Below are 22,144 nucleotides of genomic sequence, written 5' to 3' on the forward strand. Positions count from 1 at the left end.
TGTTTATTTGAAAATTACTGAGAGAAAAAAAAAAATTGGTAACACAAAAAAATCCCATGCGATCTCCTCTGAGATTGCGTTTTTAAACTTTTTTTTAAAAAAAAAAATTAAAAAAATTATTTTTTTTGGTCCCCCCCCAACAAAAATAAAAAACAAAAAAAAAAAATGCAAAGTTACCTTTACAAAATTAAAAATAAATATTTATTTTAATGTTTTATTAACCTATAAATAAAAATTTTATTAATTTAAATTATATTTAACTATAAACTAAATGTCAAATGAAAAAAAAAAAAAATAAATTAAAATTAAAAAAAAGAAAAGGAAAAGGAAAAAAAAAAGTAAAATAAGGGTGGTGAATGAAAAAATAAAAAAAAATAAAATAATAAATGATTATTTTGTGATTAATCTTTTTTATCTTTCTTTGGGATGATACAATGATTATAGTAGTGGTGTGTGTGTTTGTATCTGTGTAGTTGAGGATGATTAATAATAATAATAATGATTAGTAATATTGTTATTATTTTATTGTTGTTATTTTTATTATTGTTATTTTATATTGTAGTTACTCTTGCACTGTTGTTATTGTTACCGCTACATTTGTGATATCATTATTATAATTGTCTTGTTTTATATGCAGCAAAAAATAATTATAAAAACAAAAAAAAATATTAAACAAACAAATAAAAAATATCTCTTTTGTCTATCTACCTAAATAATTCTTTTAATCCAATCATATAGTTATAAATATCTGTAACCTATAGCTATAGTCCAAAACAAATTGATTTTTCTTCTAAAAACTAGCTATATACTATACATGTATACTACACAAACACTAAAAAATATTCTGTTATCGCAGATGATTTATAGAATTATTAATAATGGTTAAGTTTTTTTTCAATACTAAATATTTCTTTTATCTTTTTGTTATTTATATTATTGATTTATTTTAAAAAATTAAAAAAAAAAAAAAATCAAATAATTAAAACACACAATAGGAATTATTTTTAATTTTTATAAAGTTAAAAATATAACATCCAAATTTATTTATTATTGCACAAAATTATTTTTTATATATACCTTAATTAATGATTTATAATGTCATAAATTAAAATTTTAATTATTTAATTATTAAATACTATAATTATTATTTATTATTTATTATATTATATTTTGATTATTTAAAATTATTGTTTTTAAAATATTTATTTTAAATTATTATTTTATTTAATTATTTATTTTATTTTATTTTATTTTTTTTTTTTTTTTTTTAAAAAAATATATAAAAACAAGAATAGAATTAAATAAAGATATAATTTTTTATTTATTACCTTAATTAAATAAAATAATAACCAATATATTTTTCGATTTAATAAAATATAATTATTGATATATAATATGGAGAAAAACAAAAACAAAAACAAATAAAAAAAAATAAATAAAAATATATATATTTTAATTTTATTATTTTTATTATTATTATTATTATTATTATTATTATTATTAGTGGTTATTTTGATTTTTATTAAATTGTTTAAAATAAATACTTTTATGAGGTATTCAAATTATCATATATAGAATTCTATTTTTATTGCTTTTTTTTTTTTTTTTTTTTTTTTTTAATGAACATAAAACATGAATTCTATATATGATTCTGATTATAACTAATTATATGTAAATATTATAATTTTTTTATTATACACACTTTTATATAAAAATACTACACTCACACACTCACACTAACTATTTTGGTAACATTTTGAGAGTACGAAGGTGTGTAATATATTTGAGTGGGTGTGCTGTTGAAATAATATTTATAATTTATTGAGTGTGTGAGTGTGAGTGTGTGAGTATATGTTAGAGTGAATGGGTGGTAAGAAAAAAAGAGAATAAACCCAACACACTTTTTCTGCCCTCCTACACACTTTTTTCTAATTATTATTTTTATTATTATTATTATTATTATTACCATTAATTATTACACCCACCAACATTACCACCAATTTTTGATTAAATTTGAATAAATTAAATAATTTAAATAAATAAATAAACACAAAAATATACAAAAAGATAGATAAATAATTATACAAATTATATATTTAGATATACATATTAAAAAATAACTTGATTTATATACTAGTATTAAAAATAATGATACTATTGATGGTAATAATAATAATATTTTCTATTTATAAATAAAACTTAAAAAAATCGATGTAAATTTACCTTTTTTAATTATATATGTATGTGTATTTATGTATGTGTATGTTATTAAAAAATATAAATACCCATTAATCTAAGTTTTAGAATTTATATAGAAAAAATATTTTTTCTCCTTCTTCTTCTTTTAATCTCTTTTCTCTATCTCTTTAAAAAAAAAAAAAAAAAAAATTAAAAATGAAAAAAAAAAAAAAAAAATAATAAAAAGTAATTATAAAAAAAAGTATATTTATTTTTAGATTGTAAATAAAATTTGTTATTTATTTATTTATTTATTCTTAATTTTGATCATAGTACTATTATAAAAAATAAAAATAAAAATAAAAAAAGATAAATGAAATTGAATGATTGTTTTAAAGAACTAGTTATTATATTTTGAATGATTGTTTTTTTATTATTATTATTATTATTATTATTAATGAAATAATCAAAATGATGGTGGGTGTGTGATTAAAAAAAAAATTTTATATGAAAAATTGAATTTGGGTGTTTTATATTTAAACATTTTTTTTTAAAAAATTTCAAAATTTTTTATAATTTTTTTTTAATTTTTTTTCTATCATTTTATTATTAAAATATTAAAAAAAAAAAAAAAAAGTAAATTAATAATAACACATAAATATTTCTGTGTTTTTTATATTATATACCATCATTTAAAACGCAATTCAAACTTTGTTGTTGTTGTTGTTGTTTCTTTTTTGTCTTTATAAAATTTCCAAAACCTTTTTATTTTCATTTTTTTTATTTTTTTTTTTTATTTTCATTTTTTTTATTTTATTTTTTTTATTAATATTAATAAAATTTCAATTATCAAATTATATTTATATTATTTTTATAAAAAAAAAAGATATGTCAACTACAACACAACAAACAGGTAAACCAACAATTTTATCACCAGTTAGATTGTTTGAAAAGTTATCAACTATCAACCAAGATCAACAAGGTAATACACCAACACCTTCTATGGGAATGCTCTGCTTATTAAATGGCATGAGAGCAATTGGTAAAAATAACGAAACAGCCGGTAAAAACTTGACTAGAGCCTTAGCTGAAGCCGAAAAATCCAAAGACCAAGAAGAAATGGCTGTTGCATTATTAGGTTTAGGTTATTTTTATACAACCACAAACGAATTCGATAAATCTATTCAACTTTATAAAGGCTCTTTTGAAATTTGGAAGAAAATACACGGTGAAAACAATTTAAAACTTGCAGATCTCATTTTAGATATCGCCAAAATCTATCAAATTTTAAATAATGAATCAGATTTCAAGAAAACCATAGATACATATCAAGAGTTATATAAAAAAAATAATCAACCAGTTCCAAAAATTGTATAAAACAACACATATAACTATATATTAAAAAAAAAAAAAATCATATAAAAAAAAAATAATAAATATATATATATATATAAAAATTTCAAATAGTAGTAGTATTATAGCTTAAACCGTATAACGTATAGAAAGTACAATAACCACAATAATAGTTATAGTAATAATAATAATAGTCTTATATTTTTAGAATATTTTTTGTAATAACATAACATCATAAAAAATAAAAATAAAAACATTAATTTTATAGTATAAATTAAATAAAATAATTTTTTAAACTAAACAAAAAGAAAAAATGTGTATTGTTTTTTTAAATGATATTGTACAAGATCCACATTGGTATCTCTTGAATAAATCATTGGAGTTTCTGGTTTTACTATTTTCTCTCTCTTTACAGTTTTAAAAAAAATAAGACTCACCCCCATTTCAATGAAAAATATTCATTTGAATATTCCTCGAATATTCCTCCATTACTCTTTTAAGCTTAAAAGAATTTATTAATATAATAATAATAATATTTAAAATTAAAATATCTAAAAATAATTGTGTGTTAATAAAAGCGACTGCATATTCCAAACAATGATTTGAAAGGTTATTGTGGAAGTGACATATTTTAAGGTGATTTGTCAGAATTAGGGATTGATTTTATTTTGATGACAACATAACTATATACAGTGATTAGTTTAATTGATTTGACCATTGCTATAATTAGAAAACCTTAAAAAAAAAAATTTGATTTTAAAATTAATATGTAAATTTAAAAATAAAAAAATAAAAAAAAAAAAAAATTTTAAATTTATTTTTTTAAAATTTATTTTTATTTTTTTTTTAATTTTTTTTTATTTTTTTAAATTTTTTTGGCAGGTATTTATATTTTTTTTTTTTTTTTTTAATTTCATTATTTCAATTATACTGGTTTTAAAAAGATATAGTATTTGTTTGGAATATTTAGCTAGTTATTCAAGTTATACAAATAATTTAGAATTTGTAGTAATAGTAATAGTAATTATTATAACTCAATAAAAAATAAAGTTCCACATAGAATTATAGAAAAAAAAAAAAAAGGAAATATATTTGAAAAAAAAAAAGGAAAAGAGAGAAATGTCAGATGATGAACATGAAAGTTTAGTAGAAAGTTACGATGAAGAAGATGAAGAAGATTTAGAAGAATACGAAGATGAAGAAGAAGATGGTTTTAAAGTAGGCGGTGGAAACCAAAAGAAATTTAAATCAAAAACTGATAACATTTTCGAAGATGAAGCAGAAATTGATGAAGATGACGACGAGGAGGACGAGGATGATGAGGATGCCGACGACGATTTCGAAGAGCATTATGGCAGCAATCAAAAAGAGAAAGATCAAAGGGCATACAATGCATTAAGGAGCAACAACAACTATAACTATGACGAAGTTCTTTCCAAATTTGAACAGAAATATGCCAATCAAGATTCAGATCACGAAGAATATGAAGAATATGAGGAGGAAGATATACCAAAGCAAAGTTATTGGCGTTTAAAGTGTCGTCTTGGTGAAGAAAAGATGTTTGTGGCCTCTATGATGCAAAAAATGTTAAACAACCAAAGAGGACCACCAGCTGATAGAATTTTAGTAAAATCAATGATGGCACCACAACATTTACCAGGTCATGTTTATGTTGAAGCCGAAAGAGAGGTTCATGTTAGAAATGCAATCAAAGGTGTAACCTCATTAGTATCATTCACACCAATTCTCACACCACTCAAAGATATAATAGAGATTCTTTCAGCCAATAAGAAGAATGTAGACCTTCAAAAAGGAAGCTGGGTTAGAATTAAATTGGGTAAATATAAAGCAGATATTGGTCAAATTGTTAGTAGTGATTCATCAAGATCACGTATCACTGTCAAATTGATCCCACGTTTAGATTTACCGGCAATTGCACAATCAATCAAAGATAAAGAAGATAAAGATAGTCAAGGTGATAAAAATAAGAGTGGTAAAAGAAAGAGAACTCGTCCACAAGCTAGATTCTTTAATCCAGATGAAGTTGAAAAATTAAAAATTCCACTCACTCGTCAAACAACAGCATCCCATGGTGTATTATTTGTTATGAATAACGAAAAATATAAAGATGGTTTCCTCTACAAAATATTTAGAACTCAGAGTGTTATTGTGGATGGCGTTGTGCCATCCCTTGAGGAATTACAAAAATTCCAAGATAGAGAAGAAAAACAACTCGATGAGGATGGAAATCCAATGCTAGATGTACCAGCAGAGCTTTCAAGTGCCCCAATTTTACCACGTATTTTACCAAAAGCAAATCATTTTTCAAAAGGTGATACTGTAAGAGTTGCACAAGGTGATCTTAAAAATCTTATGGCCATTGTCGAATCAGTTGAAGATGATAAAGTTTTAATTGTCCCATTGGATCAAAATATTAAAGTAAATATAATTTTAAATTTCACAAAATGTTATATATCATGATATGTCAATACTAATATTACTATTTATTTTCATTTTACTTCACAGGATACATTTGCATTTAAACCATATGAATTACAAAAATATTTTAAAGTTGGTGATCACGTTAAAGCAATTGGTGGTCGTTATGAAGGTGAAACAGGTATGGTTTTAAGAGTCGATGAATTACAAGTTGTACTTTTATCAGATTTAACAATGACAGAAATTAAAGTTAAACCACAAGATTTACAAGAATGTACAGAGGTTGCAACAGGTCGTTTGGAATTGGGCAATTATGAATTACATGATTTAGTTCAAATAGGACCACATAAAGTTGGTGTTATCACAAAGGTTGAAAGAGATTCATTCAAAATTTTAGATGAAGGCGGTAATGTCAGTACAGTTAAACTTCAAGAGGTTGGCAGTAAAAGAAGAAATAAATCATTCACAACATTAGATACACATCACAATACAATTCAGTCTGGCGATTTAATAGAAGTGGTTGATGGTTCATATAAAGGTAAACAAGGTACCATTCTTCATATCTCTAGAAACTTTTTATTCATAAAATCCAAAGATGTATTTGAAAATGGTGGTGTATTTGTAGTTAGAACTCAATATTGTTCATTATTGGGTGGTAATAAAAATAAGCAAAACAATATTCAACAACAACAACAACAAAATCAATCACAAAGAGGTGGCTTTGGTGGTGGTAGAGGTGGCGGTAGAGGTGGCCATGGTGGCGGTAGAGGTAGAAGAGAGGATTCACCATTACATAAAGTTGTTACTATAAAAAGTGGTCCATGGAAAGGTTATGTTGGTATCGTTAAAGAATGTACAGAAACTATGGTTCAAGTCGAACTTCAAACAAACTCAAAGAGAATCAATGTAATGAGAGCCAATATTCTTCTTCCACACGAACGTGCTCAACAACCAATTAGCAATAATAGTGACTGGGAATTCAATGTTGGTAGAACTCCAATGCGTGAAGATCCATCTCAAACTCCAATGCGTATGAATACACCTGCTCGTTCCAATAATCACGATCCATGGGCTATGCGTGAATCATCCGATTACTATTCATCATCATCCTCATCCAATAATAGTATGAATAACAATGACGATACCACTCCAGGAACAAACTATTCTTTATACTCACCATATACACCAACTACACCATTAGATGGTAATAGACATGGTGAGTCAACATACACACCATACGACCGTTCTACTCCAATGGGATCCTATTCTCACAACTATGATAATCCCACACCATCCTATTTATCGAACTACAGTGATCATACTCCACACGAAATTCCCTCATCACCATACACACCTCATAATATTCCACAAACTCCAGCTACACCAAATTCAGGTGAAGACCACGATGAAGAGGTCGAACAACCATTTTGGAGCGGTACAAATATTGAAGTCATCTATAAAGATAATGGTAAACATGCTGTCGTTCTCGCCAATACTACCGAATCCACTTGTAAAATTGAAATACTCGATACCAAAGAGGTATTTGATAATGTACATCAATCTCAACTCACCCTTGTCTCTCCATTAAAGAAAGATCATGTTGTCATCATTAAAGGTAAACTCACCGGATATACTGGTACTCTTTTCATTTTAACTGAAGAAAATACTGGTATTATTAAAATGGATTCAAATTATGATTTCAAAGTATTTAAAATGTCTTATTTTGGTAAATTAATTAGATAAAAAAATCAATAAAAAAAAAAAAAAGTATTTAATAAAAAATAAAATAAATTTTTCAAAAAAAATAAATTGGATTGTAATTATTGTTTCGCTATCTTAGAAAAATGATCTTTTACTACATGATTCAATATTATGGGGTCCATCACAACAGATATCTTTTCTTGTTGATTTGGTTTAGAATCTAATATGCAATGAATTATTCTTTTTTTATTTAATTGATAGACAATTTGATTTGTTTTATGATTATTTGGTGAACCTGCCAAAAGTGTACAAATACCGATATTTAAACTCTATTGATATGGATTTAATTTTTCATCTAGTTTGGAAGGATCGCATCTGTTTCTTGACATTCTTGATTTGATGTTCCAATTGGTAGTTGAGAAGTTACTTGTTTTCTAGAATTCAATTATTTGTAAATTGGCTTACTTGTACTACTACTAAGCTAAAGAACTCGCTTGAACTAGGATGAAAATTGATACTTTAATGTAAATCTTTTTCTACATTTTGATTCACTTTATCTTCATTAATTTATTCATTCATATCTTTTTATGAGTCTTGTTGTTGATCAAGTGCCACTTAAATAACAAATGGAAATTAATATTTGTCATTATTTTCTCACCAATCGATTGTTACATGCTAAAAACTTAATCTGCATTATCACCATTATAATCTTTTTTGAGCTATTGATTTCATGGTGGAGTTCATAAATGAATTTTTCGATTGAATATTCCTTCGACACTTTATATACTTTATTTTCATCTTCATCTTCTTGTGGTGCAGTATTTTCCTACACTTGTGCATCTTCATAAACAGCATCTACTTCTTCAAATTGTGGAATAAATAATCCTTCTTTGAATGAATAGATATCTTTGAGGTGAGGCATCAATTGGCTCCTTTTAAGTATTATGGTTTTGTTCTAAAATTGTTTCATTTATATATCCTCCAATGATTCATTGATATGTTGATGTAAATTTTGTTCTTCTTGATTATTTTGATTTACTTGATTTTCATATTTTGAAATATCTGGTCGTTGTTTAGGAATTCTTTAGATTCACTTAGTGTTGATAGTCAGAGCCAGCTTTTGGAAATTAGTAGTTGTAGTTCCGTATGTGAGTGTTGTGAGACTATTTGGAAATGTGCCGGGTAGAATTACTTGGTTAAAACGATCACCGAATGAGAGCGATGTGAGACTGTTTGGTAATGTGCCGGGTAGAACTACTTGGTTAAAATCATAACCGAATGTGAGTGTTGTGAGACTATTTGGTAAAGTGCCGGGTGGAACTATTTGGTTAAAACGATCACCGAATGTGAGTGTTGTGAGACTATTTGGTAATGAGCCGGGTGGAACTACTTGGTTAAAACGACTACCGAATGAGAGTGTTGTGAGACTGTTTGGTAATGTCCCAGGCGGAACCACTTGGTTAAAATAAAAACCGAATTTGAGTGTTGTAAGACTATTTGGTAATGTGCTGGGTAGAACTACTTGGTTAAAACAGCCACTGAATGTGAGTGTTGTGAGACTATTTGGTAATGAGCCGGGTGGAACTACTTGGTTAAAAGAATTACCGAATGTGAGTGTTGTGAGACTGTTTGGTAATGTCCCAGGCGGAACTACTTCGTCAAAATAAGAACCGAATGTGAGTGTTGTGAGACTATTTGGTAATGTGCCGGGTGGAACTACTTGGTTAAAACGACCACCGAGTGTGAGTGTTGAGAGACTATTTGGTAAAGTGCCGGGTGGAACTACTTGGTTAAAACGACCACTGAATGTGAGTGTTGAGAGACTATTTGGTAATGTGCCAGGTGGAACTATTTGGTTAAAACAACCACCGAGTGTGAGTGTTGAGAGACTATTTGGTAAAGTGCCGGGTAGAACTATTTGGTTAAAATCATAACCGAATGTGAGTGTTGTGAGACTATTTGGTAAAGTGCCGGGTGGAACTATTTGGTTAAAACGATCACCGAGTGTGAGTGTTGAGAGACTATTTGGTAATGTGCCAGGTGGAACTATTTGGTTAAAACAACCACCGAATGTGAGTGTTGAGAGACTATTTGGTAAAGTGCCGGGTAGAACTATTTGGTCAAAATCATAACCGAATTTGAGTGTTGTGAGACTATTTGGTAATGTGCCGAGTGTAACTATTTGGTTAAAACAACCACTGAATGTGAGTGTTGTGAGACTATTTGGTAATGTGCCGGGTGGAATTACTTGGTTAAATTTTTTACCGAATATGAGTGTTGTAAGACTATTTGGTAATGTGTCGGGTAGAACTACTTGGTTAAAAACATCACCCATTGAGAGGGTAGTAATTGTATTGCTGAATGGTAAAATTGGCATATCAAAATGGTACAAATATAAATTTGTCAAAAAGGGTGGAAATTCATTTTTATCTGGTAGTGGACCGTCACCCCACTTAAGTGTTGTTATATATGATTTATCTTTAAACTGGTCATATTGTTTTTTATCAATATCTACAACATTATATTTAATAAACTTTAAAATATGTTTATGAATTTCATTTCTTAAAAATATATTATTCCAAACTATATATAATAATCTATAATAAATAGTTAAAAAGAGAAAACACCAATTAATATTCTTTTAATTAATTTATTGATTGTATTGTATTGTACTTACCTATCACTAATATTATTACTGTTTTTTAACTCTTCATTTACTTTAAAGTTAATTAGAGATGATAGTAGCTCATCCATTGTTTGTTTAAATGTTTATCTTATATTTTATTTTTTATATAAAGTTTATAAAAATACTCAAAAATATTAAAAAAAACTAAAATAATATCAATTAAAAGATTTTTTTTAAAAAAAAAGTTTTATTTAAAAACAATCATATAAATTAAATTTTTTATAAAAAAAAAAAAAGTTATAACTTATACCATAATCAAAGCTCTATTTTAGAAACATTTCAATATTTATAACACACCCACACTCACTCACTCACTCACACTAACTACAAATAATTAGAAATATCTATAATCTATAAATAAATAAAAAATTAATATTTCAACTGCTAAAAAACCCTCCAAAAAATTTTAAAATTTAGTGGAAAAATTGCCTCCCAAAATAATTTTTTTTTTTTTAATTTTTTTTTTTTTTTTTTAAATTTTAAAATTTTTTTGAAAACAAAATTTTTTTTTTCTTTTATTTTATTTTCATATACACATAATATATAATAATAATAATATTAATAATACATATACAATAAAAATGTTTGAAGCTAGATTATTACAAGCCAATTTATTAAAGAAAATTTTAGAAGCTATTAAAGATTTAGTCGAATCAGCTAACTTTGATTGCAGTCCAGAAGGTATTTCATTACAAGCTATGGATACTACTCATGTCACATTAATCAATTTAGTCCTCCGTAGCGACGGTTTCGAATCATACAATTGCGACAGATCATTATCCCTTGGTTTATCTCTTGTTTCACTTTCAAAAATTCTTAAATGTGCTGGTAATGATGATGCTCTTACCATTAAAGCTCGTGACAATGAAGCTGATACCGTTACCTTTGTCTTTGAAAGTCCAAGTATGTAAAATTATATTTTATATATTTAAATAATATCAATATACTAATATTAATTATTTTATTTTTATTACTATAGAGAATGACAGAGTTAGTGATTTCGAAGTTAAATTATTAGATATCAAAAATGAACAATATACCATTCGTAATTCAGAATACTCATCTGTCATTAAAATGCCATCAAGTGAACTCCAAAGAATCTGCAGAGATCTTTCAGTTATTGGTGAAATTGTTACTATTAGCTCAAATAAAGATGGTGTTAAATTCTCTGTTTCTGGTGACAGTGGTTCAGGTAACATTACTGTTAGACCAACTACTGATTCAGATGTTAGTGTAAGTTAATGTTTTTTTTATGTTTATTTATAAAAATAATTATTAATAATAATTTTTTTTTAAAAAATACTTAGGCTGAACAAGCTACTGTTATTGAATCAAAAGAACCAGTTGTTCTCAACTTTGCCTTAAAATTCCTTAGCAACTTCACCAAAGCTACTCCACTCTCACCAACTGTTGTCATTAAAATGTCTGAAGGTATTCCAGTTGTTGTTGAATACAAAATTGAAGATTTAGGTTACTTAGGTAAATATTTTGATTTTTTTATTGATTTTTTTTTAACAAATACTAACAGTTATTTAAATAACCAAATAGGTTTCTTCTTAGCCCCAAAGATCGAATAAACACAAGAATAACTTAAAAAAAAAAAAAAAAAAAAAGAAAAAACAAAACAAATCCAACCATGTAAAGTTCAATAATTTAAATAGTTTCAAAAGAAAGATGTAGACTTTTTGTAGAGGTTTATAAATTTATATAAAGAAAAAAAAAATAAAAAAAAAATAAATTGTAATTTTTTTTAAAAAAAAAAAAAAGGATTCTGTTTGATTTTATTTATTATTAATAAAATATTAAAGAGTTGAGTGCTATTAACCATGGTTTTTTTGTATTTTTATAATCTTTGTTTTATAGGTTGGTTCGTTGATCCCCATGTTCGCACTAGGATAACCTGTTTTCAGATTTTGATTTCTGAAGATACAAAATGATCCAACAGTTATTTGATAAACATATTTGGTTGTAAACACTATGGTAAAATTTTTTATAATTTGAATTTCTTAATATTTGAAATTTCTAGATATAAGTAAATATATTAAAAAAAAGGAAAGATAAATAATACTAATTTTATATACTTTTTTAAAATTATTTTTTTGTTTTTTATTTTTTTTTATTTGATTTTTATTTTTTTTTTTTTTTTAAATTTTTTTCAATTTTTTTTTTTCAATTTTTTATTTTTACATTTCATTGCATATTAATATTACCATTATTAATTATATTTATACATAAAATGAATTCAGTATTCAATTGTATTAGATCAAACATTACCCAATTATATTCAAAAACAAATGTAATTACACAATTGTGGAATAATATGAAATAATAATTAAATTAAACACACATCACAAATGTTCTAATATATATATAATACTTCCTTTAATAAATAATAAACTTATGACGACACCATCATCATCATCATCATCATCATCATCATAATTGTTATAATTTAGGTTTCAGAATTTGTTAGATACAAAGTTGCATCAAGTTATTGTTTAAAAACTAAATCATCAGCAGTCAAAAGATTTTCAATGGGAAGATGTGGTAAAGTTAAATTCCACCCAAGATCAAGCCCAAATAAAACTGCCTACGTTCAAAGCAAACTTTATAACGACACTTTTAGACACGAATTATTTTCATGCCATCAAATTAGAAAAGATTCTGGTATTTCAGTAATTAGAAATCCACAATTATCAGTCGATTATGTAAAAAATTAAATAATATAAATAATAATAATAATAATATAAAATAAAAATAATAAAAAAATGAAAAAAACAAAAAAATTTTAAAAAATAACTATAGGATGTAAAGTTGATATTTTATTTTAGTTTTAAAAGTTAATTTAAATAGGTTTTTAGTAAAGAAAAAAAATAGTTTTTCGTTTTTTTTTTTAATTTTTTTAATTTTAATTTTTTTTTTTTATTTATTCCCAAAAATATTTTTTTTTTTTTTTTTTTTTTTTATTATTAATATAAATAATATTATAAATACATAAATAAATAAAATGGGTAAAAAGATTCAAAAAAAGAAACCATCAACTGCATTTAAATTAATTGATAAAGATGAAGATTTTTTTAGCGAAAAAGCAGAACTTGCATTAAGAGAAATTTTTTCAAGATACGATTTGGATAAAGACCAATGTTTAAGTGAAAAAGAATTAGATAACTTTGCAATTGGTTGTAATGGTAAACCATTTGATAAGGTTTCAATTGAAGAGATTAAGGAAAATTTTGATGTAAATGATAAAGGTTGGTTATCAATTAGAGGTTTCCTTGAAATGTATTATATGCAAACTTTATCAGAACCAACCGAAACCTGGAAAGATATCAATAAACATGGTTATGATATGAAATGTAATTTAATTAAAAAAGATGAAGAACAACAAAATAAAGAGAATACCCCATCATCAACCACTACATCTACTACCACTACTACTTCTGAAAATAAACAAGAAGAGTCAGGCGAAGAATCAGGTGAGGAAGAATCAGGCGAAGAAGAAACCGCTTCAACTGCTTTATAAATATAATGGATTAAACTAAAAATAAAAATAAAAAAAATAAAATATAACAATATAAATATTTCTTTGAATTGTTTCAAATTTTATTTTATTTTATTTATTTTATTTTACAAATTTGTTGTTTCTATATACAAAGTTTTTAAATTGAGGACGTTATAATTTAATATAATATTATATCTATTATTACTATTGTTTAAATTTAATCAAATAACCTTCTTTTTATTTGATTGTTGGAGTCGAAAATACTGTTGCTCTTTATATAAATACTATCCTAAAGTATTGAGTAGTGGAGAAATTAAAGTATGAAAATATAAATAGTAAATATTAATAATTAGTATTCATTTAATATTTAATATTTATAAAGGTATTTTAGTACTTACATTGTTATTATTGCTGTTATTTTTGTTGTTTTTGACCATTTCTTTTTCGTTTATTGTTTTATTGTCTATTTTTGATATATTATTTGATGGTGTTTTTTTTGAGACATAAAGCCCATATAGCATTAATCCAGTGACCAGGGTAACCGCATTACCAAATTCACTGAGCATCTTTTTTATTATTATTGGTGGTGGTGGTTTTTATTTAATAAAATATTTTACTATATTGTAATACCGTATTTTGAAATAATTATATTTTAAAGATATATTTTAAGGATATATTTAATTGTTTAAGTTGTATTTATAAAAAGTGTTTATTATTATAACTTTACATTTATATTTTAATGAAAAAAAAAAAAAAATAAAAATAAAAAAAAATCAGAAAAATAAAAAAAATTTTATGTTTTTCAAAAAAAAAAATTGGTGCGCCTGTTATTTTGCCATTTAAAAATTTAATATAGATATATATTTATTTGAATAATATTTAATATAAACAGATAATGTTTTTATTATAATAAATAAATATTAAAATAATAAAATTAAAATTTTATTAACAATAATAATAATAAAAATAATAACAGAATTTGTTTTATTACATATATATCGAAAATAATTATATTGTAATAAAAATACACACAAATACCCACAGTTTTTTATTCACACACAAAAAATGAGATCTATTTCGAAAAATAAATAAAAGGGGTGTTGATATATATTAAAGAGAAAAAAAAAAAGGGGTTATTGGCATAGACCTAAAAATAGTAATAGAAATAACAATGGAGCACAATCATAATAAAAAAAAAAATTGTAACTAAGAATAAAATTCCTCCAAAGAAGGGATTTTGTTGGTATATAATATAATTATTGTAGAGTAAAAATAGTAATGAAAATATTTATGGCCATAAATTCAAAAAAATAATGCTCTAAAATTCTTAACAGGTTAATTAATATTTTCGTAGAGATGAATTTATTTTTATTTTAATTTAAATACATTATTAGCAATCAGGTGCCTTGTTTTAGTATTTAACACTCACTTTTAATATTTATTTTAATATTAAATAAACTATTACTGTAATTACATTGCTTTTTTTTTTTTTTTGTTATTTTTTTTGTTAATTTTTTTTTATTTTATAAATTTAAATTTTAATAAATTATAATAGTCGTGTTATAAATATAAAATAATAGCTGTCGTATATATTCAACTTCATTTACATATTTTAGTTAAAAGTAGTCCCTGGTAAGTTAAATCAAATATTATATTTTTATTTAAAAAAAAAAAAATTCAAAATACTAATTTATTTAAAGAAATGAGACTATTGTTAAAGTTAATTTTATTTCTAGCTTTTTTAAGTTATGTTAATTCTTCATCAGGGAATCAAGATAGAAAAGATCAAGTTTTCAAAGATGATCAATTGTTATTAGATAATCTTGAAAATATACTTCAAATTGTAAAACCAAATAAAAATAATGAAGCTTTTCTGGATAAAGATGCGAAAAAATTTGAAGTTCTTTTAAAGAATCTTGAAGATTTTGAAAATAATAATAATAAAATAAATAATTATATTTCAAAAAAATTTTTAATTCCAAATAAAGAACAGGAAAATAATAAAAATAATTTTAATTTCGATAAAAATAATAATAAAGTAGTTTTAGAGGAATCTTCACAGTCATCCAGAGATAATTTACCAGTACTAGATAATAGGCCAGAGTCAAGCCCTAGTATTATAGAAATATCATCGCCTGAGACAGTTACCGAATTACCAGGAAGTGTTGAGGGTATGTCTTCAAATCTTCCTAATGATAGTTCTGGGATTATTTACCCAAAGGAAACTTCTCAATCATCATCTGTAACAACAACCGGTATAGAGTCTAATATAACAATAGGTGGGAGTTCCGAGACCAATAATAATGTGGACTCAATAAGTTCTTTAGCAAGTTCGACATCAAAAATTTCTTCATCTGAATCAAATTCCCAAACACCAAGTTCTAGTGAACATTTATCATCTGATGAACAGGTTCCTTCAAATAGTAAGGAAAAATTTGAAGCTAATAGTTTAGAGCAGTTAGGTTCCATATCTCAAGATACAAATGATATTATAGCTCCAACATTGCAGTCTTCAAGTGGTAGTTCCAAATCGGACTCATCAAATATTGAACAGGTATTACCAATTGTTAGTACAGAGGCAAATAATAGTATTTCATCTTCCCCAAGCGATATTAAACCAGTTACAGATGTTGCTGAGCCAGTTATACCAAGCAGTGCAGAGTCAATTACATCAAGTGGCAGTGTGGAGTCACTTACGACAGGTAGCAATTTGGGTCATATAGAGAGTAGCAGTGTTGAAACAGATTCTAGACAAGATTCAGTTGCTACAGGTGGGGAAGAACAAAATACAGACACCAACTCAAATAGTAAAGAGTCAATAGATAACGGCGATTCAAATATATCTGAACCAATTGGTTCCCACACAAACAGTGGAGATTCAAGCACATATGGCACAGAGATTGTATCACCAGTTGCAACAAGTATAGATAGTATTTCATCCAGTGTGGATTCAGTTTCATCAATTAGTGATACAAATAGTGACGAGCTAGCAACAAAAAACAATGGGCAAAATTCAATGAGTAGTTCAATAGAATCAACTGTTACAGTCGCATCAAGCATTGGTTCAGAGTCTGCAATGACAAATAGTGCAGTTACAAGTAATACAGAAACATTTTCAACAATGGATAGCAACTCAAACTCATTTACAGGTATAGATTCAACTGGTAGTATACAAATTACAACAAATAGTGACAGTACATTTCCAGCTGTATTAAGCACAGACTCAGTTATATCGAGCAATAGTGTAGATTTATGGGATAAAGTAGGGGAGGTTACAACGAGTAATGATGCATCTTTAGCTTCAAATAGTATAGAATCAGGTAGCTTAGATTCTGCTACTATGGAATCAATTTCTTCAAGTGGTATAGATCCTGTTATAGGCAGGGTAAATCCGGTGACATCAAGTAGTGTAGAATCTGTTACAGGTACATCAGGCAGTGAATCATTTAATTCATTAAGTACTAGTAGTGTGGAATCTGCTGCATCAAGTAGTGGTAATATAGAAAGTGTAGAATCTAATACATCAAGTAGTGGCAATATAGAGTCATCATCTGTATCAGGTAGTAGCGGGTCATATGCTTCATCTAGTAGTGTTGAATCATCTGGATCGAGTAGTACTGTGGAGCTTGATGGAATAGAACCTATTTCATCAAGTAGCTTGGAGTCAGTTTTATCAAGTAGTAGCTCAAATCCAGTAGCATCAAGTAGCGTAGAGTCACCAAAGGGTTCAGAATCTGTTTCATCAAGTATAGAGCCAAATGGTGATAGTATAGATCCTGCTTCATCAAGTGGTTTACACTCTATTGCCACAAGTAGTTCGTCACCTGTTATTTCAGGCAGTATTGAGCCTGTTTTATCAAATAGTAGAAGTGAAGATTCAGTTTCGTCAAGCAATGTATCACCTTTTACAACAAGCGTAGACTCTGTTATTTCAAGTAGTTCGTCAAATGTTAAATCAAGTAGTATAGAATCAATGTCAAGTAATGGTGAAATATTTGTTGTATCAAGCCCATCACCAGTTTCATCAAGTGGTACAGAATCTGTTATATCAAGTGGTGATTCAGAATCTAATTCATCAAGTGGTGTAGAATATGTTTCAAGCTTAGAATCTATTTCATCAAGTGTTCAAGATCCTGTCGCATCAAGTAGTAAAGAGTCTATATTGTCAAGTAGTAATGTAGAATCTATTTCATCATATGGTGGAGAAACTTCTGTTTCAGATAGTACGGAATCTGAGTCATCAAGCAGTATATTTCCTGCACCAAGTAATACAGATTCTATTTCGCCAAATGGCGTAGAATCTGTTTCATCAAGTAGCGATATTACTCCTGTTACACCAAAAGGAAGTATGGGGTCAGTTTCATCAAGTATTTCGTCGAGTAGCGTTGAACCATCCTCAAATATTGATATTATATCAAGTAGTCTAGAAATTATTTCTCCAAGTAGTATAGAATCACCAGATTCATCAAGTGGTAGTAACGATTCTACTTTTGAAAGCATATCCCACCTATCATCAAGTAATAGTGGTTCAACTGTTACCCAATCATTTTCATCAAGTGGAGTTGCAGAACCAGTTTCATCAAGTAGTGTAGAGCCTATTTCGTCTAGCGTTGAATCCTCACCAAACAGTGGTTCCTCAAGTAGTTCGCCACATATTACATCAAGTGGTAATATAGAGCCTACTTCGTCAAGTAGTATAGAATCTACATCAAGTGGTGTAGAGTCTATTTCATCTGGTGATGTAGAGCCTGTATCTAGTGTAGAATCGTTTGAATCAAGTGGCAGTATAGAGAACATTGCATCAAATAGTTTAGGATCTGGTACATCAGGTAGTGAATCATTCATTTCATCAAATGGTGGTAGTATAGAGTCTGTTACATCAAATATCAGTGCTGTGGAATCTGTTTCATCAAGTAGTATAAAGTCATCTGGGTCAAGCAGTGTAGAATCGGTTACATCAAGTAGTGAGTCACATTTTTCATCTATTAGTATAGGGTCTGTTACATCAAGTAGTAGTGTAGGATCTGGGTCAAGTAGTGTCATAGAATCTACAACATCAAGTAGTGAGTCTTTTATTTCTTCAAGTAGTGATAGTTTGGAGTCTACATCAAGTAGAAATGTAGAATCTATTGGATCAAGTAGTGCTGTAGAATTTACTGCATCAAGTAGTATAACAACTAGTAGTATAGAATCTACCTCTTCAATTAGTGTAGAGACAGTTTCAGCAAGTAGTGTAGAGCATATTTCATCAACAAATATATCCACTGGTACAACAAGTGGTGCAGAATCATCGAGTAGTGTAGAATCTATTTTATCAAGTGTAGAGCCTACTTCATCAAGTGGTAGTGAAGAATCTGTTTTGTCTAGTAGAATTGCACCAACAGCACCAAGTAGTATGGAATCTGTACAAAATGCTAATTCAAGTGGTGTGGAGTCTGTTTCATCAAGTAATGGTAGTTTAGATTCTGTTTCATCACTTAGTTTGGAGCTATTAGGACCAAGTATGACAGAATCTATTTCATCAAGTGGTAATGGAGATTCTGATTCATCAAGTAGTTTGGAACAGTCTGGACCAAGTAGTACAGAATCAAACAATGTAGAACCAGCTTCATCAAATGGGGACACATCTGTTTCATCAAGTGGTAATACCGAACCTGTTTCAAGTGGAACAGAATCTATTTCATCAAGTAATAGCGCAGAACCTGATTCATCAAGTGGTGTTGTATCACCTGTCTCATCGAGTAGTTTGGAATCATCTGAATCTAGTGGTAGTCTAGGATCTATTTCATCAAGTAGTATATCTCCAGCTATAACAAGTGGTAGTGTGGAATCTGTTTCGTCAAGTAGTGCAAAGTCATCTGGGCCAAGTAGTGTAGAATCTGTTTTATCAAGTAGTGTAGAATCTATTTCATCAGGTAGCAGTAATGATACAGCTTTATCTAGTAGTGTGGAGACTTTTAATTCAGGCAGTGCATCAAGTAGTTCAGTTTCATCAAGTAGTACACCACAATCCTCATCAAATATCGATAACTTTGAGCCTGCTATATCAAGTAGTGTGGAGTCAGTTTCAAGTAGTGAACATGTTTCATCAAATAGTTTAGAATCATCTAGATCAAGTAAGGAATATGTTTCATCAAGTACTGTGGGGCCAAGTACATCAAGTACCAGCACAGAACCTATTGTATCAAGTAATATTGAACCGGTTTCAAGCAGTATGAATTCTCTTTCATTAAATGGTAACCCAGAATCTATTTCATCTAGTAGCTTAGAATCATCAATATCAAGTGATACTGATTCTATATCACAAAGTATAGAACCTATATTAGCAGGTGGCAGTTCATCTCCTGCTTCATCAAGTACCAGTGCTTCATACTCTATTACATCATCAGATAGTGAACTAAATGTTCCATCAAGTGGTAGTACATCTATTTCATCAAGTAGTAGTTCATCTGTTTCATCAAGCAGTATATCACCCTCTTCACCAAAAATAAGTAGCACAGAACCTGTTTCATCAAGTGGCACAGAATCTATTTCATCAAGTGATAATTCAGGGCCAGCTTCATCAAGTGGGGATACATCTGATTCATCAAGTGGAAGTGCATCTGATTCATCAAGCAATATATCACCTTCTTCAACAATAGGCAGCACAGAACCTGTTTCGCCTAGTAGCACTTCAAGTGGTAACACCGAACCTGTTTCATCAAGTGGTAGTGCATCACTTGTTTCATCGAGTAGTTTAGAGTCATCTGAAACTAGTGGTAGTGTAGAATCTATTTCATCAAGTAGTATAGCAAGTAGTGTAGAATCTGTTACACCAAATAGTGCAGTTTCATCAAGTAGTACATCACAATCTTCATCAAATATCGATGGATTAGAGCCTGCTATATCGAGTATAGCAAGTAGTGTAGAATCTGTTACATCAAGTAGTGTTGAATCTATTTCATCGGGTGGCAGTAATGATCCAATTTTATCTAGTAGTGTGGAAACTTTTAATTCAGGCAGTGCATCAAGTAGTACATCACAATCCTCATCAACTATTGATACCTCAGAACCTGCTATATCAAGCGATGTAGAATCTATTTCAAGCAGTATGATTTCTATTCCATCAAGTAGTGCACATGTTTCATCTAGTAGTTTAGAATCATCTAGATCAAGTGATGCTGATTCTATAACACCAAGTATAGAACCTGTAATAACAGGTAGTAGTTCATCTCCTACTTCATCAAGTAGCAGTGCTTCAGAATCTGTTACATCAGATAGTGGTGCTTCACATGCTAGATCAATAAGCGAACCAAGTGGTAATGTAGAACCAGCTGCATCGAGTGAAGATACATCTGTCTCATCAAATGGCAGTGCATATGCTTCATCAAGTAGTATATCACCTTCTTCATCGACAATAGACAGCTCAGAGCCTGTTTCATCAAGTGGTAATACAGAATCTATTTCATCAAGTAGTACATCACAATCCTCATCAAACATCGATAGCTCAGAGCCTGTTTCAAGTGGTAATTCAGAATCTATTGCATCAAGTAGTTTAGAATCATCTGAAACTAGTGGTAGTGTAGAATCTATTTCATCAAGTAGTATAGCAAGTAGTGTTGAATCTGTTACATCAAGTAGTGCAGTTTCATCAAGTAGTACATCACAATCCTCATCAAATATCGATAGCTTAGAGCCTGCTATATCGAGTATAGCAAGTAGTGTGGAGTCAGTTTCAAGTAGTGAACATGTATCATCAGATAGTTTAGAATCATCCAGATCAAGTATGGGATCTGTTTCATCAAGTATTATAGAATCAGGCGCATCAAGTACCAGCACAGAACCTATTGTTTCAAGCAATATGGGTTCGTCAAGTGGTATAACAGAATCTATTTCATCGAGTTTAGAATCATCTAGATCGAGTAGTTTGGATTCTATAGAGCCTATAATAACAGGTAGTAGTTCTTCTACTGTTTCATCAAGTAACAGTGCTACAGAATCTGTTACATCATCAGATAGTGACGCATCGCATATTATATCAAGAAGTGAACCAAATGTATCCTCAAGTAATAGTATCGAATCCAATACATCAAGTAGTATAGAACCAGTTTCATCAAATGGCGGTTCATCACAAATCACCTCAAGTAGTGTAGATAATGAATCAAATAATACAGATTCTTCCACATCAAATAACATAGAATCTAGTTCAGCTGCCTCAAGTAATAGCAAAGAAGAACCATCTTCATCCTCTTCCACTAAAGATCCTCTACTAACTTCATCATCAATGGAGTCGAAATCACATGTTT

General features: G+C 27.8%; 7 protein-coding genes across 7 annotated transcripts; 6 read left to right on the forward strand and 1 right to left on the reverse strand.

Annotated features, from left to right (window-relative positions):
* Nucleotides 1–3,066: 3,066 nt before the first annotated feature.
* DICPUDRAFT_78128 (uncharacterized protein) lies at nucleotides 3,067–3,555 on the forward strand (the record flags this gene model as incomplete). Its single annotated transcript, XM_003287211.1, has 1 exon — nucleotides 3,067–3,555. One exon carries the CDS (start codon nucleotides 3,067–3,069, stop codon nucleotides 3,553–3,555), a length of 489 nt encoding a protein of 162 aa, XP_003287259.1.
* A 1,063-nt stretch (nucleotides 3,556–4,618) lies between these two features.
* On the forward strand, nucleotides 4,619–7,767 carry DICPUDRAFT_47274 (uncharacterized protein). Its single transcript, XM_003287212.1, has 2 exons — nucleotides 4,619–5,970; nucleotides 6,058–7,767. Exons 1-2 carry the CDS (start codon nucleotides 4,651–4,653, stop codon nucleotides 7,711–7,713), a joined length of 2,976 nt encoding a protein of 991 aa, XP_003287260.1. The 5' UTR covers nucleotides 4,619–4,650; the 3' UTR covers nucleotides 7,714–7,767.
* Nucleotides 7,768–8,761: 994 nt separating this feature from the next.
* DICPUDRAFT_32198 (uncharacterized protein) lies at nucleotides 8,762–10,270 on the reverse strand (the record flags this gene model as incomplete). Its single annotated transcript, XM_003287234.1, has 2 exons — nucleotides 8,762–9,984; nucleotides 10,114–10,270. Coding segments are annotated over 2 exons (1,380 nt in total), but the record flags the coding sequence as incomplete, so codon positions are not given.
* A 668-nt stretch (nucleotides 10,271–10,938) lies between these two features.
* On the forward strand, nucleotides 10,939–11,934 carry DICPUDRAFT_32201 (proliferating cell nuclear antigen; the record flags this gene model as incomplete). Its single annotated transcript, XM_003287213.1, has 4 exons — nucleotides 10,939–11,260; nucleotides 11,337–11,590; nucleotides 11,665–11,836; nucleotides 11,906–11,934. The coding sequence occupies 4 exons, from the start codon at nucleotides 10,939–10,941 to the stop codon at nucleotides 11,932–11,934; spliced, it is 777 nt and encodes a 258-aa protein (XP_003287261.1).
* Nucleotides 11,935–12,593: 659 nt separating this feature from the next.
* On the forward strand, nucleotides 12,594–13,077 carry DICPUDRAFT_32183 (uncharacterized protein; the record flags this gene model as incomplete). Its single annotated transcript, XM_003287214.1, has 2 exons — nucleotides 12,594–12,653; nucleotides 12,814–13,077. 2 exons carry the CDS (start codon nucleotides 12,594–12,596, stop codon nucleotides 13,075–13,077), a joined length of 324 nt encoding a protein of 107 aa, XP_003287262.1.
* Nucleotides 13,078–13,364: 287 nt separating this feature from the next.
* DICPUDRAFT_22622 (uncharacterized protein) lies at nucleotides 13,365–13,754 on the forward strand (the record flags this gene model as incomplete). Its single annotated transcript, XM_003287215.1, has 1 exon — nucleotides 13,365–13,754. A coding segment is annotated over one exon (390 nt), but the record flags the coding sequence as incomplete, so codon positions are not given.
* A 6,319-nt stretch (nucleotides 13,755–20,073) lies between these two features.
* On the forward strand, nucleotides 20,074–20,718 carry DICPUDRAFT_32213 (uncharacterized protein; the record flags this gene model as incomplete). The annotated part of the gene is made up of 1 exon (XM_003287216.1): nucleotides 20,074–20,718. A coding segment is annotated over one exon (645 nt), but the record flags the coding sequence as incomplete, so codon positions are not given.
* Nucleotides 20,719–22,144: the final 1,426 nt, after the last annotated feature.

Source organism: Dictyostelium purpureum (assembly GCF_000190715.1).
Source record: "Dictyostelium purpureum unplaced genomic scaffold DICPUscaffold_94, whole genome shotgun sequence".
Taxonomy (NCBI): domain Eukaryota; phylum Evosea; class Eumycetozoa; order Dictyosteliales; family Dictyosteliaceae; genus Dictyostelium; species Dictyostelium purpureum.